This window comes from Acyrthosiphon pisum, chromosome A2 (genome assembly GCF_005508785.2).
Source record: "Acyrthosiphon pisum isolate AL4f chromosome A2, pea_aphid_22Mar2018_4r6ur, whole genome shotgun sequence".
Classification (NCBI taxonomy): domain Eukaryota; kingdom Metazoa; phylum Arthropoda; class Insecta; order Hemiptera; family Aphididae; genus Acyrthosiphon; species Acyrthosiphon pisum.
This window is the reverse complement of record NC_042495.1, coordinates 3,382,048-3,406,358: the sequence shown is the minus strand read 5'-3', so window position 1 is coordinate 3,406,358 and position 24,311 is coordinate 3,382,048. Positions and strand designations below refer to the sequence as shown.

The 24,311-nt window shown below is 32.5% G+C and overlaps 1 protein-coding gene across 1 annotated transcript in view; it reads right to left on the bottom strand.

The window, feature by feature from the left end:
• LOC100164079 (neuronal PAS domain-containing protein 4A) overlaps positions 1-24,311 on the bottom strand; it is a 147,586-nt gene that overhangs the window by 73,935 nt on the left and 49,340 nt on the right. Inside the window, exon 3 of the mRNA XM_001946040.5 lies at positions 6,995-7,059. Coding sequence (XP_001946075.2) covers positions 6,995-7,059 — 65 coding nt within the window. The remainder of the gene's footprint in view (positions 1-6,994; positions 7,060-24,311) is intronic.

The following is a 24,311-nucleotide window of genomic DNA, read 5'->3' as shown; positions in this document are numbered from 1 at the left end:
AATTTTCAAGGTTTTCTATCCAACCCAAAAATTTTTTATCGTTATTTTAAAAAAAAATACTTAGAAAAATTGAAAATTTCATTTGTCTATAAATAGCTCAAAAAAATAGCTCGAAACACTATGAAAATTTAACCCTGTATAGACAACGCTAATATAAACATCTGTTGCAAATTTCAAGTGCTTACAATAATTATTTTTTGAGTTACAGTAAAATTAAGTTTTCGTTTTTGTCAAAAATTGGTTTTGCGTAAAAATTCGCGTTTTTCCGTTATTTTTTTAAGGTTTTTCCTGCCGCTTTTGAAAAGTATTGGGAAATTTTCACTTTTTACCCCCCAAAGTACCAACTAGATTCACTTTCCTTTCAGAAAAGGTACAACTTTTGAAAATCGAAGCATTTTTACTGCTCCAAAAGTTGTCGTCAGACACAAAAAAAAAAAAAAAAAAAAAAAACACACATCATTGTAAAATCAATACATTCATCACTTCGTTCAGAATCTAAAATGTTGTAAATTTAAATGATGTTTAAATTGATTTGAGACAATATTTAGAAAAATCGATATGTCATTCCCTCAAAAGTATTATTCTGTATCTTTTTTGTAATAGGTGACTTTACTCTAAGATTACTTAAACGAATAGAAAAAATGATTTTGCGTAAACGAGTTTTGTCTATGTTGCGCGTTGGCCAGAGAGAGAAAACGAATAGTGCGCTGACATCCTCTTAATAAGAAGCATTTCGCCGACCCATGTATCCATAACGACTGTACGAAAGTTACATAATAATTGTAGCACGTTATTATAGCACCCCCTCGAGATTTGAACTCTATACAGCTGATATAATATACGTAATTGCACTACTGACGAGCTAACCAAACAATATATCATACCAGCCGGTCTCGAGGATTATAATATTATTTTCTTTTTCTCTCGCGATCAGACATATTATTATTATTATTATTATTATTATTATTATCATCATTACGATTATGAACACCGCGCGATGTTAGCCGCATGTTACGTAAGTATAATATTATTATACATCGGTAACAGCGGCGCACATTTCATTTATTGGACGTAGCCCAGTTCGATCTGCGGCGGCAGACGATAAATCGCGCGGACACGTCGTCCGCCGCCGCCGTGTCCGCGCCGGAATACGCGAGACGGCACTCGGCAGGTCGTTGGTCGCGCGCGGCAACGTTTTGTATAATATTATGATGATAATATTATATTAATAATAATAATATTGCACCCGGCTACCATTATAATATTATTATTATTATTATTGTGAAATGCAAACGTGAGCGTCATCTCCGTCACCCGCCGCGTGATATATCGGCGTGTAAAGACGTCGGCGGCGGCGGTGGCGCAAAGTGGTTCTACCCGGCGACGACGACGACGACGACGACGTCGAGCCGACCGAATGAATACGCGCGGCTCATCGTGTAAAAAACGCTGGGGGTTAAGAAAAAAAAATAAATAACCTCGCTATTTTTTTTGCATTCTGTTAATAGGTCTTTGTACGTCATTATATTTTTTCGATATTTTTAAATTTTACTCTCAGACGATTTTATAGATTTTTTTAAATTACTGTTCTACTGTTCTCAACTGTTTGAGAGTTAATTGGTGCTCTCGTAAGGTTTTTCGGGGGGGGGGGGATTTATTATCCATTTTTCGAACTTTCATGTGCGTTTGTTAAGGTTTCTAAGTTTCTTAATGCATTAAATGCACAGCCCTAATTATTAGTTATTACTGTCATACATTTTTCTACGATCACTATCTATCGGCATTATTCTATAAAACTAATGAGATAAGATCTCAATTTCTTAGGCGAGATATTTTGTTCACGATAAACTATCACCCTGTACCAATGATGTGTGTGCATATGTGCGTAATGATATAATATGTGCATGTGTTACCAGTACAGATCGAGTGCGGTTCAGTGTGCAGTTACAATGTTAATAAATAATAACATTATTAATGTTATTGTTATATGATTTCGATGAAACTTTGAAATATATGCACACACACACACACACCTACACACACACCGTGTATTTAACACATACCTATGATAATAAATGAGCACCTAGTACTTACCCATTATATTTCAAACGCGCGCGCGATATGATCATTTTTATTCGGCAACGATCGTTGTATTTTTCATAATACATTATTTTTTATTTTTTTTACCACAGTGGGGTGACATCCGCGACTCACGATCCGGGTCAGACGCATCTCGCGATTATTTTGTCGCCTTGACATTTGAAATTAAAAACGTACCTATATACAACTCGGAATGGTAAGTCGCGCGATATAACAATGGGACGATCACAAATGTTTACGGTTCGTTTATTTAACAATATTATAAGCACATATTATATTATTACCGTAATAGGAAACTATATATAATAGATACCTACCTGCCTATATATATATAAAGGTCGAGTGCGAGCCTATGCGGCGTTTACGAGCGCTATTTATAACGCGCACGTACGTTTAGTGCGGCGTAAAGTAAAAATTTGTAATCAAAGTGTGCGAATAATGGAGAAAAAAATTTACCGTGAAACAAAAACGCAAACAAATTAAAGATCCCAGATAATATAATAATATAGCTTCGAGTACCCGCAAGGATAGGACGAAGGTATATACCTACGTTTCAAAGACAAATGTCGTATTGTTTATGTTCATTTGGCCATGTACGTCAAGTCGTATAATGACTTTAATTAGCTGCCCTTTTCGTTCGTGACCCCTGTGAACCGCATTTCACATACATAATAATATTATAATACCCGACCCAATAGTGCATTGTTTCAAAATGCATACAATAATATTGACGTTAAAGAACCTATATAGTGCTTGCACCTATATAATATTATATGAAACGTATATTATTTATTTTGTATGAGACAGTTTGCAATCGTATCGCGTTTTAAAACGTGTTCATTAGCATGATTGAAAAATAATAATATCTGTCGATGTGTATTTGTCCGTTTAAACGACTACATTTAGGTCAGATTTGACGTTAACACGTTGATCTATATAATATCATGGTATGTATATGTATAAATGTATATAATATAAAAGCTGAACTCGTAATATTATAATGGAAATAATAATATGCATAATATTATATATTATTATTCATATGCGTTTAAAAAATATTTCGTGACAAGACGTCCGTTTGTTGTTTATTTTAAATTTTTAAGTCTGAATAATCAATACCGTTTGACCGTGTATAATAATTAAAGGATATTTCCTTGTTCGTTTTCGTTTTTTTCTATACCTAATAATTGTTTTGCGATCGTATCGATTTCAGAACTCGTGGGAATATAATTTTAATTGTGAGACGCATGTAGTTCTTAATATAATAATATATTAAGAATATAAAACTAGCTACTTATTTTTAAAATCGATCATGCTATTGGTCCGTGTACATGGTTCACTTTGTGTACATTGCGGAATATGCCCATATATATTATTATAGTAAGTGGTAGTTATAACTATTATAGTTCACGGATATATAGTTAACGTACATAGTTATGAGATCATAACTGTAACTCGTAATGGCGCAAAACCTATATATACTCACCATGCGTATTCAAATTTGCAAATAATATTTTAAACGTTGCAGCGTTGAAAATGCATATTTTCTACAAGCTCGACGTAGGTAAAATGTATATATTTTGTACAATCAAAGTGTATATTAGCTACCTGCTTACCTACCTAATTAAATTTCAAGCACGTAAGCTGACTGGAAAAATATTAAAGAATATCGAAGGCTTTAAATTTTAAATGTATACTTAATACTAATAACCGCAATATTGACAATATTAGAGTGTATTTCCTCAACCTATTAAATTAGAACAGATAACAATAATATTATTATAAACATAAATACTGTACAGAAAAGGTGTTTGGGAAATCGGTATGCATTTTCGCAGGGAGAATTTGAAATTTTATATTAGTAAATTACCTACTATAATAATTATGTGCTGGGGGATTATTGTTTTTTTTTTTACCGGAACTCGTTTATAAAAGTATTGCACGCTAAAAAATCCACACAGCTTGACCGTGATCGTTAAAAAAACCCTTCACGTTATCGCGTAATCGCAATCAATAATAAGAAAAAGAAATATAGTAATATCGTAAAGTAATTCAAACGAACAATTAATGTACACACGACGGCGGCGATGGGTCTCGAGGCGGTTTGTGTGTTTTTATGTTCCGCCGCCGCACCAGTTGAACAAACAATCCGCCCCAACCATTAATGAATTTATGGGCATGTACGTATAGGTAGTACGTATATTGGGTACAATAGGAGTCAGGTGTTACCTAAGATTCTGGATATTTTGGCCAAGTGACCTTCAATCAAAAAATAATTTTTGGGGTTTGTCTGTAATAATTTTTAATAGAAATATGTACCTACCTGTTTCATGGTCTTATTTTACCATGTATACCGTGTAATTAAATCGTAAAATAAAAACCCATAGATATCATATTACTAATATACCAAACAGCTGCAAACACGATGATTAAAGTTAGCGTATCTAGATACGTAATTCCTTAAAAGTTATAAATTTATAAGTATACCTAATTATAACTATAAATTATTGTGATAGTTGTAAACAAGAATACTAGTTCTACGTCTTAATCTTGAATTGATTTTAAATCAAATGGACAATTGGAAAAGGCCCAAATAAGAATAGGTAATTAACAAAATATTGGATTGTAATTAAAGAAAGTATTATCTTTTATAAGTGTCTGACATAATTGTAAATAGTGAAAAATTGGAAATCTTTTTATAATTATATCACCAACATTATCTGATAAAGAATAAATGTTTAAAATGCAAATCTATACATCTAAATTTGGATGATTTAATGTCAGGAAAACTTAAAAAACTTAATAAGTTAGGTATCCGTACAGTTATTTTATAATTTTACCACATTGTAATGTGATGCTAAAAACGTTTCTACATAATGCCTTCGATTACATATTTAAAAAAAAAATGTATTCCTTTATTTCTGTTATTACAATCAGTATAACGAGTAGATTACAATTCTCTAAAATATCCCATTGCTATATATTTATATATTATGCTATTTTAACCGTCTGAAATATTAAGTGGCGCTGCACTTACCTCGGAGCGTGAACACTGAACACACTACCGTACATATTATATTATGTATAGTTGAAATAAATTAAAACATTACAAGTCGTTATCATAGGAAGGTAGGTACGCCTCCTCATGCAGTGACGGTATTTAAATAGAGCTACTTTTTTGTATTCCTATCCGTTTTTTTACACCAATCGGAATAGGAATAATATAATAACATTATGTTTACACGATTACCATGTACACACAACACTGCCGGTATGCTGTATGTGTTGTGAGTGCCTACCTATAATACCTATATCATCGTGGGAACGCAAAAAAAAATAAAACCGAGTACGACGACGACGACGACGTCCAAAAAACGATGGATAATGATAAGGTGTCGGACACGACGACGGCGGTGCATCGCGTATTATAATAATAGTATGTAGGTATAACAAAGTATCAGTTATAGTAATACCTAATTGTATTATTGTTTATTTATTTGTGTTTTATTATTATTACTATTATTATTTATACACTGTTATGCCTCCGCGCGATGACGAAGATGACGGCTTCGGCCGGTCCCGTTCACGACCGGAGCACGCGATCCTTCTCGCTGCGGCTCCCGCGTTTTCGGACTCGATCACGACCGGGGCGCGTGTGGGCGCTCGCAACACACACACTGGCACTAACACACACACTCACACACTAACATGTGTGCAAACGCGCGCGAGGTCATGAGAAAGTGTCCGACAACCACCGGTTGCCCGCCGCAGTGTGTTTGTGGGACACACACCCACTACACCGCGAGAGATATGGACGTGGTATAAAATGGGCATACATTATATGTATATTATTATGTCGCGGGTACATAACGATCCGATTTACCGATATGTCACCGGCACTCGGAACTACCGGTATTTAAATACCGCTCGCGGTATAAAGTAATATAATATAATGGTGCCATTCGAAAAGCCCCTCTCCCCCACGGTAAGTCCGCCGTCGCCGCAGCAGTATAATATTATACGAACGCATAACGCCATCGTACGAAACGGTCGTTGTGCGCACGAAATGCGAATAATATAATATATTTATATTTATATATAAAATAATCGCCAAGCGTATATCTTGCACTATATATACTATTATAATATTGTATGTATCACACCGGTGAGGATATCGTTTCTATATAGGTAATATTATTATGATAAGACCCGTACGACTTCTCGTCACCGTAAGTTCAGTTTCGACCATAAACATAGTGTTATAGAAATTACTTTATAAAATACCTAATATAATTAGTGTTTACGCATGTCAAGATAGTATATCATGTCACGCTGTACATTGACTGTCTGTACAGAACGATTTTTTCGTAAATATTTTTACCCCCGTACCTATAAGTAATGACTTTAATGACTAATGAGTATATTATAGTTAAAGAGTTTTATCATAATTTGTAACATTGTAAAAATATCATTGAGTTCTTACGTTGACGCTATTAATTAAATAACAAAAAAATATATACATATATTAGGTATATTAAAGGGTTTTTAGATAGATAATCATCAGAGACCTGTCCAAAGAAGCGGACACACCAGAAAACGTTATTTAAAAAACTATATGTTTGAGTACATACTACGCTGCAGCAACGGGGATATAATTAAAATGATAGTTTATTTTTAAATTTAATTTAATTTATGCCTATCAATAACTATCTATTTTTGTTTAAATTTTTTAAAAATATAATCTATTATAATCATATAATCTTATTTTTTTTTATGCATATAAACATCATTAATCGGAACCAGGACTATTGGCTCCGATGATTCTCTCGACGACACTGTAGCGTTGAGACAACGACCGAGTAGGTACTTAATATAACTGTGTAAATGTTCTTACCTTAGAAAATCCGTAACTAGGCGTTGGCAAGCAATGGTGGTGTAGACATTCGTGACGTTTGAATGCTGTAAAAAGAAAAAAAAAATGAAAATAAATTATTAACGTGGATATTACATGTTTTACCGTGTATAAATATAATAAAATTCAAGAGTAAATTTCACGCAATTTGAAATAATAAATTAATATTTTTATTTTATTCAAGAAAAGACAAGGTCAGATTGTGCAGCGTTGACGGCTATAGAAATATTGGCTTTTATATAATAATGTTTTCTCTGCTGGCGAAGTACCTACACCTTTGTTACAGGTGTTTGAACGTTTGTCACATCGTATATACCTATACACACACATATATATATATATATTATGTTGTTCTTATACAATATGCGCTATTTACGACCGTTTTATAGCCAACAATTTTTGCTGCATTTATTGATCGCGTATTAATATTTATTACATCATTATTAATATAGCTATATTATACACCCTATATATCTGCGTTTAATGGACGACGCGTACTCAATAATAAACGAGTGATTAATATTATTATTGTGTCACAATATTTTATGTTTACCTTTTTTTTTCATGAATTCTACAAGTTCGCGTGCATTATACATAATAATATATGTATAGAAGAAATTTCAAGTTTTTTTTTTTAATCAAACTATTATAATATACTATAATTAATGTACCCATATGAGACTGCGTGAATACGACGTGTTATCCAGAAGATACGAATATAATAATAATTAAGGGTTGAACTCTTGTAAGAATTATCTCACGTGAGCTGGTGAATTCCGACATGATAATAATATATATAATATATGTAATATAAATATTAATAAGTAGGTATATATATATATATTTATAATTTATACATAGGTACCTACGATACGATGTCGATAGCGATTTTGGCCGCGAGAACGAACGAGCGTAAAACTTCGATGTGACAATATAAATCGTTCGTAATTATGATTCAGCAATAATATACCGTACTGAATGAATAATGAATCATTACAAATTGCGCCAACTTAAATTGCATTAGTGTACAAGATTTTTTTTATTCGCTTCGCGTCGCATTGAACGTCTGGAGTACCGTTTATGCATATATATATATATATATAAATATATTGGACGAGGTGTATTTGTAGTATACGTACAAATAATATAATCGGGATTCGAATATTTTTAGCTTACGTAACGATTCGAATCTTCAGAAACGTATTTGTAGAGGGTCAAGTGTGGAAAATTCCATCAATGATTAGAATAGTTGACGTTTAAGTACTGCTCTTCAAACACAAAACATATTATTTGTTGCATCATCGTATGGCAAAAAAAAAAAAACTTTGAACAAATCCATATACATATAATATATATGTTATATATATATATATATATATATATACATGTCACACATAAACAACACGTACCTATTGTATATATGTATTATATAGGTGTTATATAGGCGCACACTGATATTAAAACAAATTTGAATGTAATTTGAACAGAGGTTTATTATATATTGTATACTATTATATTATCATTATGTATGTATTTTATCTTCAGTCACCTCGATAAATTCACGTCGGTACTTCAAAGTTGGTTAATATTTTTTCTCATTCTCGCTATAATATGTACGGCAATTTTATTCTATACACAGCCTGCGCACGGTATAAACCAATAATTGTCATAATTGGTATGTGCTTGATGATTTATTATTTCTACTTGTGTACGTCTGTTATATATAGCTTTACAACAGATAATTTACCGTGACGTAATAATAAACTCTAAAGTGTTACTAACATGATATCCGCTTCGCGTAAAATGAAAATAAAATATTATAAAACGCAGTCCGATATTTTTATTAAAAAATTAATAATAAACATTGCGGGGTAATAATATTATATTATCATACAGAATCCTCGGAATGCCGACTATATAGGTCCGTTACATTAGGGATTTTCTAAAATATATTATATAATATAGTGGTGCTAATATGTAGATGTGTTGTATCTAAAGTTCACTATAATACTATACATTGTATCGTAAATGATGGCAATGACTATATACATTTTTATAAAGTAGGTAATTAATATTAAAAACATCATAATATGAAGTTATTCGATCAGGTGACATAATAATATTATAATATTATGTTAAGCAGATAGCCGATAGGCATAACCGACCGCGTATAGGTTTGGTATTTTATATAATTATTTAACGAATAATAATAATAATAATAATGTGATGATATACCTACCAATACGGATTACGGGCCGTGGCTAAGAAAGTTCTAAACATGGAAAGAAATCGCTTTGATCATGCATACCTAAATGTTTTACATTATTTCACGGTCAATTACGATATTATACGAATTTGTCACGGATTACGGCGTGCATATTATTATTATTCGAACGGTGTTGATGTCCGGGGGGAGGGGGGGACGTTTCGTCGCGGATTCGGACGAGAAAATATACGAAAATTAAAATGAAAAAAACGCCGCGACGGCACACGACCGCCGAGATACAACAAATACAATCACGAAAATGTTATTTCAATATTCCGAATGCGTTCGAGAAAAGTTCAAGACCCGCAGATTTTAGGATAGGTACCTTATAATATAGCTCGTCGGTAGAATATTATGATATTTCATAAGAGATACCTAAGTCGTCGTAGTCGTCTTTATAATATTATACGCCCGTAGGTACCTTATAGTATAATACCTATATTATAATATTACACATTATATTATACATTGACGTATAGGTATATAATATTATATAGTACGCGTTAACGTCATAACAATATTATATGCGCGCAGTTAAAGTACCAATAACAATATAAAATAGTCAAGCCTGGGAAAGTTAATGATAATTTTGAATCAAGTTGATTTAAGTCTATAGAAAAAAATTTGATAATATTTTAGTTCCATATCCTAATTATTTTTAAAGTTTATTAGTTAAGTTAAAAGTTATAGGGAAACTTATAATAAATATTTTATTTAAGTTGAGTTATTTATTTATTTTTTTACATAAATATGTTTTTGGGCAGGGTAAAGAAATTTTATTTTTCTAACTGATTTTGCAAAATAGACGTTTTCGAGGTCATGGTTACTTATTAACAATGACATATTAATTATGATTCATAGATTTTCCTTGTAGACGAAAATATCGAGCAGCGTGCTATAGTATTAATATATAAATAGCCAGTAATAAGGCTTAAAATAATAAAAAGTGAATGTTTATGTAATAATATGCATCTTCAATAATTATTTAATTATTTAATTATTTATAATTTTAACTTGGATTTGATTAAAAATCAGTTACCTAAGTGTATACAATTAAATTAATGGAATTAAATTTAAAAAAATAACTTTACTTTAATTTTTTTACTCGTTTATGACCAGGCTTGATAATAGTACACAACGTGTACAATCATCGTTTTGGTGTTTGAAATACACGGACGGGCATATTGCATATAATTAAATAATACTATTAATTTCGTCGACGAACCAGCCGGAGAACATAAAACATTTCATACGGAGAATATTTCATAATATTCAACAATATTATGATGACGTATTCCATGTTGAAAATGTCAACTTGCAAAACAGAAGTTCAATCTCCATGGGACACTCCTTATATAAGAACTAACCCCTAATACAAAAAATCTCAAAAATTTGAAAATAATATTGTAGTTTTTATTACCTATAGGAAATTTAAGTAAATTAATAATTATTCGAGGATCAAATCGGGGTGTAGGTACATATTATGTTCGACGGATCACCCTGTTTATAGATCACGATGTACGCAAACAGGTATGTACCTAATGTATATCGAGTGCTTCAACACTGCTACAATTTAATATAATATTATATTATATATAATCACAAGCGAGTGTCGCGGACAACGATGCGCGGGATGGATAAAAGTTAAAATTAAATATTACGATTTTGTTGCCACAGCGAATTACACCCAAAAAGAGTTAATTATTAATCAATCACAATTTTTTTTTTGTCAGGGCTATTCAGCTACAGCACCTATATGCAGCTGGTATATATTATAATATAACAGTGGCGCGCGCGTAATGTAGTCTCTGCGGTGAATTTTCCACGACGGGCTCCCCCCAATCGTTCGAAACGATTATAATTATACCTCGAATAATAATATACGCACGTACCTATATATACACACATACATGTGCAATATTATGCACGATTATAGATCATACATCGCGCGCGTTATAATAATCGTCGATCCGATCGCGGGCACGACCCCCGTCGAGTATATTTGTATTTATATTATTATATACGCGAGCGGACGGATTACGTATATTGTGAGATAGCCATTATACACACACACATATTAAGTGCATATTATATGTGTATATTATATTATTATACACACGCGATGGCGCACTTCTGTCCGGGAAAATATTATAATAACATTTCGTCGGGTTTCTCGTTAGCGCTACGACGGGACACGACCCGGCAACCTGTTGCTGCTGCTGCAGTAGCCGCTCGTTTTCGTTTCACGCGCGTCTTCCGGGTGCGAAAAGGTGCGGCTCGTCGGAATGATATCGGATATTATAACGGACTTCCGACGACGAACGCACAACATATGGACGAAAGAAAAGAAATAGCAGCAGCAGTATATGCGTATATTATACTGCACTACTACAGGCAACCTATAGGTATATACTATACAACTGCGAGACTGCACATAGGTAGCAGCAGCTCAGTGTAAACGTCATGATATACATCACGCGTGTATCTTTATGATTCACGATTACGCAAGTATATGGTATACAGAATTGTGAGAGCTGAGATGACCGTATTATTATTAGACCTATATATTGTAATGGTGCACATGATAATTTTTTATTTTCTTGCAGTTAAGGCTACAACAACGAGGATAATTCCCAATAGGCGTACTACTTTTAGTTAAGTATACCTACGTGAGTTTGTGATAGACAAAATGGAAAATATTTACATTATTTACAATAATTGTTCACACCTAATTGTCATTATAATTTATAATATATTATTTCTATTATAACATAATACGGACATTCGGACAGAATCTAAATTCTGAAAAATATATTGCCTACCCATACGATGTAGTATAATATGTGTGTGTGTACTTTAAGCGTCTTCCGAGTGTGAAAACGAGCAGATCATCGGAATAATATCGGATATTATGACAGACTTCCGCGACGACGACCGCACAACAGGTAGACCGCGAAAGAAAAGAAATATCAGCGGTATACTACTACGAGACTCATAGGTGCAGCTATAAATTTAAAATAACCCTTATAGACGGCTTATATCTAAATCAATAAGGAATATTTTTGGGGTGGCTAAATCTTAGTTAGGAGGATCTAAGCCCCCTCCTCCTAGTTATGCCACTGGCGAGACAGCTCAGTGTTTACGATATTCCACATCAACAATATTGTGAGAGCCAATAGATGACCATATTATTATTAAAGCTATATTAAATTGGAGCACATTATAATTTGTAATCATTTATTACGATATAACATATCAAATTTGCTGTAAAATCTTTTACCAACCAATATATAGGTACGTCATGTATGTGTGTGTGTGTGTGTGTGTGTGAGTTTATACGGACGGGGGAGGATCTTGTTATTCTTGATCGAATATAATTTTAATAACATTTATGACTTATAATATTATCTGGTTCGAGAAAGAGGCCAAATGCAATATAATAATTATGACTATGATTTATATGCACCGGCATAATTTTTTTTGCAACTTCTGATTATTGCTTTTGTTAGATTAAATTTGATATAATAGGTGTTTAAGATGATTCTATACAACTACACAATATGGGTACAGTAAAATAATTATTGTGTTTCCGCGAATCGAATTAATTTTGACTTATGCAAAATGTAATTTGAAATGTCAATTAAAAATATAAATTATAGGTATATCAGTGCAAAACTTTTCGATAATTTTTTAATGCCATTTTTTAAGACTGATGGAAAAGCTCAATTTTTTTTACAATGGTGTTTATTTTATTTTTTTATTTTTATATCCTGTATACAAAATTTCTTTCAGAAGGAGTGTTTCGATTTCAACATAATATAGTACCTTATCTTCTAGCAAATTGGATCAAGATGGTACTTTAGAGAGGTCATTTTCCGATTTTCTCAATAGTTATTTAATGTCACGGGAAAAACCACCGGAAAATTACGTAAAAACGCTTTAAAATTTGTATTTTAATTTCTAACGTTTTGGTTATCACCGTAGAAACGAATAAAAAATTATAATATTTTAATATTAATTCAATTTACACGATAAAATAAATAATAACAAAATTTAAAATATCCAGACTGACAAACCGTCTCCACTCAGAATCGTTTTTCTTATACAATGATATTATATCATTGAATTCAAGTCTAATACAACCATTATACAATGACCCACTTGTAATCTACTGTACAGCAGAGCGACATCTTTTTATTATCTATTAATTGTGACCACGAAGTCGTACCAAACAACCAAAGTGTTATATTTTTCCGAATTTTAAGTTGCATAATATTATCTTTGCATAACGTTTTTAATAAACCAAATGCATATTTTACCAATTTCTATTGCACCTAAAATATATAAACCCTAATAATTATTATTAGCGGCTGGAAAAAAAACTAAATACCTAAAAATTGTTAAATTCTAAAATGTTGTATACGTTTGTATAGTTATTATAGTGGGTACTATAATTTTTCGATATATTCGAATATTGGACATTTCGTGATATAATCTCAAAATATACACAGTATTATAGTGTTACATACACATGATATAATTATAAGCTGGGGGTACCCTGCCGAGAGACAGCCATCTGGATAGGCATACGTTCATTTTGAAGCTATAATATACTACTACAGTCGTTATTATAATAGTACGGAGACTATTAGGCCCGCGATATCAGGTTATTTGGTGTAGGTACCGTAGATGAAATCGATTACGAACGTTCTTAATTTCTACGATCGTTCCGAACGAATATTGCTTTTAATTAATTAATCCAAAATGATTCGTATGACTAATGGTTTTAAATTTAATTTTGCACGCTCAAAATACCAAACGCACATAATGATATATTATTATAATATTATACACTAAGAAATCCAGTATCTACCGTAACTGGCTCATTATAGTTTTTACTTTCAGATGGGATGTAATAATATATTTTTTTTTTTATTAACGAATGTTTCAGTTTAATCAAAATATTACACAACGTAATTTGTTTGCAGATAAAGCAACTTCAAATCGATCAACATAACGCTTATTGGATTGGTAGCACGCATCATATCTCATATATAGATGATAATAATATTATTATATAATATTATATTATATCAATAATCTGTATATTATAGTCTCAATCATCTAATTCGACAATAAATTATAGATATAAAGGTACTTCCTGGTTGTATAAATATAGACCACACACCAGAGTCAATCGTCAATTATTTAGAGCTTATATTATATACAGCAGTAGGTATATATACACTTTACATGCCTTTAGCTATACACCACCTACACCTATTTAATAATAATTCGATCACGACTTGAAACAATATGATTGTAAATAGATACACCAATTTGATGTTAATTTTATTATACTTTTCATTCAAGTATACAATATTATACTCTCGTAAATTTTACTTACTACCCACAACAACAATTTTACTACATAGCCAACTATTCCTTACGCGAAGTCACAGTTCACATTTTTAATAATACGTTGATGTTGCATTAAAATCGCTGCACGATATTTCGTAACAAGTCAGACAAGGGTACAAGACAAGTATTATTATAAATTACATTTAGGTAGGTATATATTATTATTATGGTGTAGTCGGTGTACCTATATCACAACAGCTCGTAAAAAAAAAATTTAAAACAGAAAAACTCTCCTAACCTGTTAGTATTTAATATTTATAATATAATAATTCTTTAATTTGCGATAAATTGTGTCGATTATAACCTATAATATTAGATTCGATAGTGTATGACAAATAATATTAATTTAATTTTTTTCTTTCTTTTATATACCTATATATATATATATACCTATATATATATATATATATATATATACTTATGTATATATTTTATTACAAGACACGTCGATTAATAGTTAATTATAGCATTCCTACGTACTCTAAGTATGACGTCCACATTTAATAAAGCAAAATTAAAATTATATTGACCGTTTATATGACGAATTACCTATATATTTGTGTAACAAATAGTATTAATATAAATAAAAATAAAAATATTGTTTAATGCTTTTAACGGGTTGACCGCTATGTAGATTTCCATAGATTTTCCAATGTTACCGCGTGACCCAAATGGCAAATTTGGTTCTTGGTGAATTTTCGTATACACATTGCCATGAGAACCACATTTAGTCTTACTAATATTATACTTTTATTAAATGATACCCATAATTAGTTCTCATTTATCAGTTTTTTTATATCATTAAATTTATGATTTTCAGATTCTGCACTATATTTTGATACTAATAAGCAATAGCGAATACCTAATTTTATTATTATTTCTGAGACATATACCTATATAATTATATAACCACAAAACATCAAAAATATATTTTGATTTTATATACCATGGCAATAGAAAATAAAAAAAAACATTGTAGGCAGTCATCAAAATCTAGTTGAGATCTATAACTAGGTCTCATGGCACTCAACTATATACCAACTTCAAATTAAAAATTTGACATTTCAACAAAATAATTTGATTTTAAAATTGTTATAAATATATAAAAAAATAAAATAGGAATTACAGTAATTATTACAACTTTTTCTTTAAACCGCAGTAGTTGTATTCTATATTTTCAAACAGTGAGTTCCTTTGCCTACCTGTAAACGTTCAGTATTTAACAACTACACGACCGACCGCGCGTTAAAGTCACCGAGTCACACTCCGCGTTCCGTACGCGTTCTGTCAATATGTACTTATCCGACACTCGCGAAATCGTAAACGTTTAAAATATTATTTTATTATATCGTGCATATATATTATATATATATGACGTGAAACGTTATTTATGTCTCACAATACACGTGTAACGGTTATGAATATTATAATATCGAACGTATTTGTATTGTAGTCGTCATTCCACACGGAGCCGGTCCAATCGCGGGTGTACTTACCTATATTATAATATATATTTATTTACACGTTTGTTTGCACAACGGATGTATATAAAAACACACTACCTACCTATACTATGTATGATAATAATAATATGACGTTCGGTCCTCCGTCGCGCAATAAGTCCCCGGAAGGCATTTGGCTCAGAGTACTGGCGTAGGTACGATGGGCAGAATATATAATAAGGACGATTGCAGTGATGTATATAGTAATTACATGTAGCTGCAGGTATATACACCGGGGTCGCGGACGCACGCTCCTTTTACCATTTATCTCGCGCCGTACACAGCACAGTTTATAATTTATATATTATATAATATACTCGTCCATATAAAACATATTATTACTAAGGCCGCAAAGCGGCCGAGCCTAATAGAATTAATTTTCCGGCGTACGTCGTATATAATATTATTATTATATTCTACTCGCGTCTTCGTCATGCAATAATAATAATAATAATAATAATAACAATATCGTCGGCTCGAATCGGTTCACACGTTTTACGTCGTTAATATTATCGTTATATACCGGTAACATGCTTACAATATACGTATACGAGCACATTACATAATATGATTCGTATTATTATATTATTATAATATGCACCCAACGCGCGGGCGTAAAACGAAGACATGCGAGAAAAAGAAGCCATCGAGACGACTTTAATTCGTCGTGGTTTTAAACGGTATCATTCCATATATTATTTTATACTATACAGGTACGGTATAGTTATAATACTTATAATTATATTGTTATATGTAAAAAAAAAATGTATATAACATAATGCGTGTGTTCACAAAAAACGGATTCACCATAACTCGGTTGCTTATATTTCGCAGTATCCTAAACATATTTTTTGAATTCTGTTTGCGGTACTCGAGACCTATATTACGATATATTTATACTTTAAACACCGCGATCTCGTTTCCTATGGGTGTTATAATATCTTTCCAATCGAAAAAAGTTATAAATCGTTTTTCACGACCCGACGGATGCATATTATAATGGTCGATAGTGTAAATAAATTATACACGGGACGTATATAATATATTTATGCCGCGTAGTGTACCTAATATACGCATATCTATAATATTATAGATACCTATAGGTATAACAATCAGCAGTGTATTATATTATAATACGGTCGCAGGAATAGTTAGGTATACCGCACTGTTATAAACCGTGGTACCTATAGGTAAGTACCTAATGCCGCGCAGCTGTCGTCGTCAAATAGATAGTTCAAAAGTCTGGAAAACGCGTACCTATATATATACGTCGTTTACGTTTTAAATCACGGCAACATCGCGTGCGAAAACCGTGCGATTTCTACTCGCTGGGCACCCAAACAGAATAAGTCTATAAATCTGGCTGCGGTGGCGGTAGTGCGTATAATATATATTTTACATCGTCAAGACGTATATTTTACCTATAAATCGCAAATCGGAGGCGTAGAAAGTTTGCGCGCATATATTGTATTTGCAGTGTGCAGCTATTGCGAATTTATCGTCCGTCGTGCTTTCACCCGCGCGCGCGCGCGCGCGAACAATAAGGCCGTTATATTATTATAGTCGTATATGCCTGTGAATATGTATATAATGTATTTATATATATATATAAGTAGGTATACACGATCGTACAACATTGTATTATTATAATAATATATACCTATATATATATGAGCGTGCACTACGTATAATATGCGCGGCAAACAATGCTGCAGCAACTTATGTACCCGCTGCACTTCGGTACGAGAGGACATTTAATAATATAATATATATATAATATGCACGATAAACAGTGACGTCGTGAAAATTACGAATTTGTCGGACCGAGGACTGACGATATAGGCTCACGGGCCCTTATACGATCGTCCTATTGTTGCAGTCGTAACCGTAGATACCGCGGTACCATGGCGTGTGTGTGTGGTAATATATATTAGAGCCGGTCGCGTCGAGAATGCGGAAGAAGCCATACGCGCAATCGCGCAAATAATTATCGCTCGCCCAGAACGCAACGAGACGACACGATGGCCGCGTTAATTGCACATATTTTGCTGCGGAAAAGTGTAGTATAATATTATACAATAGGACCTAAGGATTTAAAAAAATCTTAAAAATTGTGAATAATGTCTGCTGTGGTGTTGGAATGAATAACAGTACATTCAATGAGACGGAAAAATATATTTATCAACAAAATCACAAACGCTTATGGTTGAGAAATGGAACGTTACAGAGAATATTATAAATTATGTAAAACAATTATGGTGTATTAAAATATGCATAAATAATGTTTCACTATATATACGATAAGGGTGTATACAATGAACGATTTGCAGCGAGGTAAGGGTAGACACGCGTTATATGCGACCCACAAACCATAATAATATTATCTGCAGCTACCGAAGGCGGCCATTATTCGAAAACCACCCCATCGTTGAATACGCATCAATTTCATCACAATATCGACGACAGACCCATGTAACCACATAATCTTATACAGTTATACCTAAAGGTTAGGTTAGACAATCTTATACAATCACCTATTGTATTTTACGCGCGCGGTGTATTATATTATATTATATAATATTATGTACCTACCTATATTATATTATTATACGCGCGCATGCGTGCGAATGGAGGATTTCGGCGGGACAACCGCCATTTTATTTTTCCGGTTCACAGCACGATAATGATATTATGACATATATATAGGTTCATGTTTATATTGTGTATATACGTATATACATATATATAGGTAGCGCGTTACACGCGGAAGGCGACATTACCCACACTTGCAGCGCGGGATCGTCGTAGCGTGACGGAATGGCGTCCACGCGGTTATAATATATTATTATTATTATTATTATTATTAGGTACAATGCGATATCATAATAATATTATATTACATATTTTGTACTCGTGTTTCGTACACTGCTTATAAGCAGTTATATAGCTCCTGTATTATTATAACGTGCGTATTGCTTAGGAACACCTTCGGAACTCCCTTCTGGCCGCTCGTCATAACATTATATGTTATTATGTACCACAAAAAATAAAATAAATTCACGTCACTATATCGTATTACCGAGGTACAGACCAAAGACACCACATCAGAGGATCAGATTTTTGAGGAGCTATCAGTATACCATTTTTAAGTATTAAAAGCATAAAGCGTGTGTTTAAATTATTATAAAAGCCCAGGAAGCTTATTATTGTTACACGCGACGTATATTACATCACTATAATTATAATTCACTACCTATGTAATATTGACTTTGAAATTAGCTTCTTCATTTTTAGTTTTGGGGAGGGTAGAGGGTAACGCTATGGGTAGAAGTTTAATTACTGAAAATGTATAGGTTACTAAAGGTGCTTGAATGAAAATAAATCGTGTGGCCCATGATTAAAAATTAATAGGTAACCATTACATTGTGTCTTTCGTTGAACTTATACAATTCTCGATTTCACCCATATGACAACGTCACGACGAATTAACAACAGAAAAACAGCTTAGTTTCCTTAGTTGCCTTATAGTGAAATTTACTATTTTGGGTAGTTACGGCCATATAGTGTTTCCTGCACGTCACGTGACACTATGGCGACAAATGTCAAGCGAGGCGTCACCTCGGGAAACGTGTATACCTATATGTATTAGACATATTATACACCTAAAAGATGAGCGAGGTGCGGCGGCATAGCGAACTCAAAATTTAAAGAAGCAAGTATACTTAATATAACGATTCACCCATTTAATTTTAGTAAATATATGGCGTAGTAAATACTAAAATACCAGTTAGCATTAAATATTGTTACCCATTAGTAACACACACCCTCCACCCCTTAAAAAACTAAGAGGCGGTCGCTTCTCGACATGGCAAATATAAAATAATACATTAATACGTTTATTATGATGTATTAGCTCTCTATAATAATATATAATTATATTATATTTATGTATAATATTATTCTTATTATGTATAACGATAACCTGCTATTGTAGGTATAGGTACTTATACTATATTATATTATATTATTACAATAATAACGCGTCGCAAAACTCGTCCACTGCGAACGCCGCGATTTCTTCCCGGAACTTTTTTTCCATTACTCTATAATCGGGTATTATTTTTTTAATTCCAATTATTATAAATAATGCGCGTTGTTCGTATTATTGTATTATTATTATTATTATTATGCACGAGACACGCCTCCTTATTCATCCGTTAATTAATTAGTGCGCGCGTCATTTCAATTAATTTATTGTCGGCTGCCAGGATGCGCGCGCGTGCGCATTAACACTGTATTATAATAGTCGTGGCGTGGTGTGTATATCGAACGTGCATATTATTTTAATATAATATTATGTGATATATATATATGTATATAAATATATTAATACATATGCATATGATATACGGAGCAGATTTCGAACCGGTAACTCAATATATTTCCGACAGGCATTATAATAACGCTATAATAGGTATATATAATATATAATATTATAATATGTTGGCGCGCGTTACAACATATAATGCGCATTATACAGGTGGGTACGTCGTACTACTATACGTACAACCGATATTATATTATTATATACGTATGATACTCGACCAATTTGTTTAATTATAAAACGAAGCCGGGAATCGATTATAAAAAAAAAAAATGGAAAAAAGAAAACGAGAAAGAGCGATATTGAGACAAATATAATATTATTATTATAATCAACGACCCGACGGTCGGTCGGCGGCGTGTGCCGTCGATGGTTCATATTATAATACTATTATTTTTCACGTGACGGGGGAAAAAAAATTCGTAGATACCTACGTCATACTGCGGATATAGACCTATATTAATATAATGTTGTGTAAGCGCTTAATACACCCAACTCAGGTTTACCGAACGCGTGCGTCGCCCGAGCAATTTAAATGTAAATCGGCGGCCCCCGTCCGGGTCACCTCCCGCAGGGTACCACGTCCTCCTCTCACTCCTTTTATATTATTATTATTATATATTATATTATTATTAGGTATATGTGGCTATTAACGCCGGACGAACGTCGATCGACCTCCGACCCGGAAAACGGTGTACGCCGCGTGACCATAATATTATACACGTCGTCGTCGTCGTCGTCGTAGTCGTAGTCGTTTGTGTGTGTGTGTGTGTGTATAATATAGTATAATAATATATAGCTGCATATGTGCACTAACTACTAATAATAATATATACAGCCTCCAAAAAAACATATACACACACACACGATGAATTATTTTATACTCATAACTCGTTCGCGAGTCGTTCGGCGCGCGCCCACTGTCTATCCGATCCCTTTACCCCCCCGCACCACCCTACTCTGACAGTTTATAACTGTCTATCAATCATAATATTAATATTACAATCAGACCATACGCGCGACCATCATCACAAATATGAGTGCAGTTTAGTGAATTTATGCATTTTCGGTGTGGCACGCGAGCAAAACATCTACATATAACATATACTAGGTTTATATAATATTATAGTATAATATGGTATTATAATATCATAATGTATTATTATTTATTGTTACAATCGTATTCTATAGCTTATTGTCTAGGTATTATAGTTGCCGCACGACGATAATCCGAATACGTTACTGCACAATATTGCGTTATTGCAGGTACGTTAAAAACGACATTATACCATCACGTCGGGAGCCCCGGGAATATGCAATACATCAACACCGTTATAGGTATGTAATGTTATTGGAAATAATCGGATTTTTCAATAGTAATATTCATACCTACACGGAATGTCGATTTGTCGGGTTTTGACTATTTGACGTGCCTACAGACTTATAATATGCTGCTCATATTATATACGCACTTAGTATAATATGTAAAATGTTAAAAAGAGAAACGATAGAAATGTTGGTGCACTAAAAAACATATCACCCTTATTTAGGTATAACGCGTCGTACCTTTAATATATTATAATAAACTGTATACGCGTGTATACGTATTATTATTAGTTGAATCATGATGTGATGTTTCTGGCGCGATGGTTTCAAATTTAATTTACTGCTATATAAAATTGCCGTTTACCGTATTGAGAATCAAACGTATAGGTATTATATCTTTGTACAATATTGAATACGTCGACACGTCATTATGCCCCATACCTATATCACGGTACGTATAAATTGGAAAAATGTGTCGACGCATAATATATTATCACTGCAGTGACCATGTGTGAAATGTAGGTATATATTAATAATTTTATGTAATTATATTTTAGTAAACGTGTTTTACATTGTAGTTGTCAATCGAATTGTCAAAGTAAATATTATATAATATATTAAGTAAATGGACCGATTACGTAGCAATGCTCAATGCTGAAGCGACGTGAGCAACGTCGTGCCGTTCATAAATTTGCGTTATTTTGTCCTAATTTGTAAAATCTGGCGATTTTGTTGTGGTAAAAGTGTAAAATTATTGATTAATTAATTTCTGTTTATTTTGTATATTTTATTATTTTTATTCCATATTTAGTGATATTTACCAATTTTATTGATGTTAAATTATTAATTAATACATTTCCTTTTTTTTTTTTTTTTTCATATTTTGTTGTTTTGATTGTATATTTAGCGATATTTGAGGTAATATTATAGCATTTATTTATGCGATTTTAAGCGATGTAAACTCCCAAACCCTGTATGTTATGTTTATAGGTATTTTGTTAGACGGCCAAAATGATGGTTCTTGGGAGTAATATAAACGTTCGTGTAGAAACTAGGTATATGCCGTACAACACACGTATCATACGTATATTTCACTAAGAGAAGATCCTTTAGTAAATTTCTCCCGTGTAATATATAATATTGTCCTACATATAGTGTAATATACCAACTATGTAGGTACTCCACGCAGTCCGCTGATTTCCGCAAATGTAGTGAAGTTACGAATAGTCTATATGTTGGATTAGTTATAGAAACGTATAGACGATATTATTAGGTATAATATATAATGCACAGTGCATATACGCTATACACAAACGCGTAATCTCAGGAGTACAGCATATACCTATACGTATATAGGTATTTTACATAAATGGAAGAGAAAAATAAAATTCTAGATAAACATCATCGTGTGTCGGTATATTTGTTTTAAAACCAATTACCGGGTGAAAAATATTCTACGAGCGCACAAAGGTACCTACTATGTGTGTATATATATTATATATATTTCCTGTATATATAAAAATGAATATATAGTACACTCATCATCGCCGTTGTAACTGTGCAAATAGGTAGTAAATAAAAAAAACTCGTTTCAAGTCGTATTTTCGCCATTTAAACGTCGCATTTAAATGGTTTTTCGTGGAATGTTTTTCGTTTTTATACGCCAACATAACATCGTATAATGTAATATTTCACATAAAATCATACGCACTGTGCGTACATATTAAAATCAGTCATATAACTATTTAAGTCTGTATTAAGACATGTACCTAAAGAGTACCTAACTGCCCACACATAATATTATAAACACAACCCGATAGTACCGTAACATACGCAAATAATATAACACTACCGAATAATAATAATAAATACTGCGCAAATAATATAACCAGTGATGGTCGAGTTGGCAAAATAAAAGTAGAAAAACTCTGTGATTAATATTGTAATTAACGTAAATAGGTATATAATGTTATTTTAAAAACAAGGAACTCCTGGAATTTTATTAAAGCCAAAGCATCACATATCACCGAAACTCAAAAGATGGCTTAAGTGGGCAGGTCATTGTTGGCGTAAAAAAGGGCTTTATTAATGATAGTGCAGGATAACGCACCACTGCAAGGAAATGACCACTTGGAGGATCGAGACTAAAATGGGAAGATAGAGTCAAAAAATACATAAAGGAAGTGAGACCAGGGATGGTTGGAAGGAGGAGTCGTCATTAGATAGATGAATCTGGAAAAAAAACTGTTGGACGGCATGGCCTTGCAGAATACCAAAGTCACGGATGAAGAAGAAGAAGAAAAAGATAAATTATTTTAAAACACGATAATTGTTAATGAATAATAATCAATAAGATAAATATTTTGATATCTGGTGTCTCGTGCTTTTTTTTTTATAAAA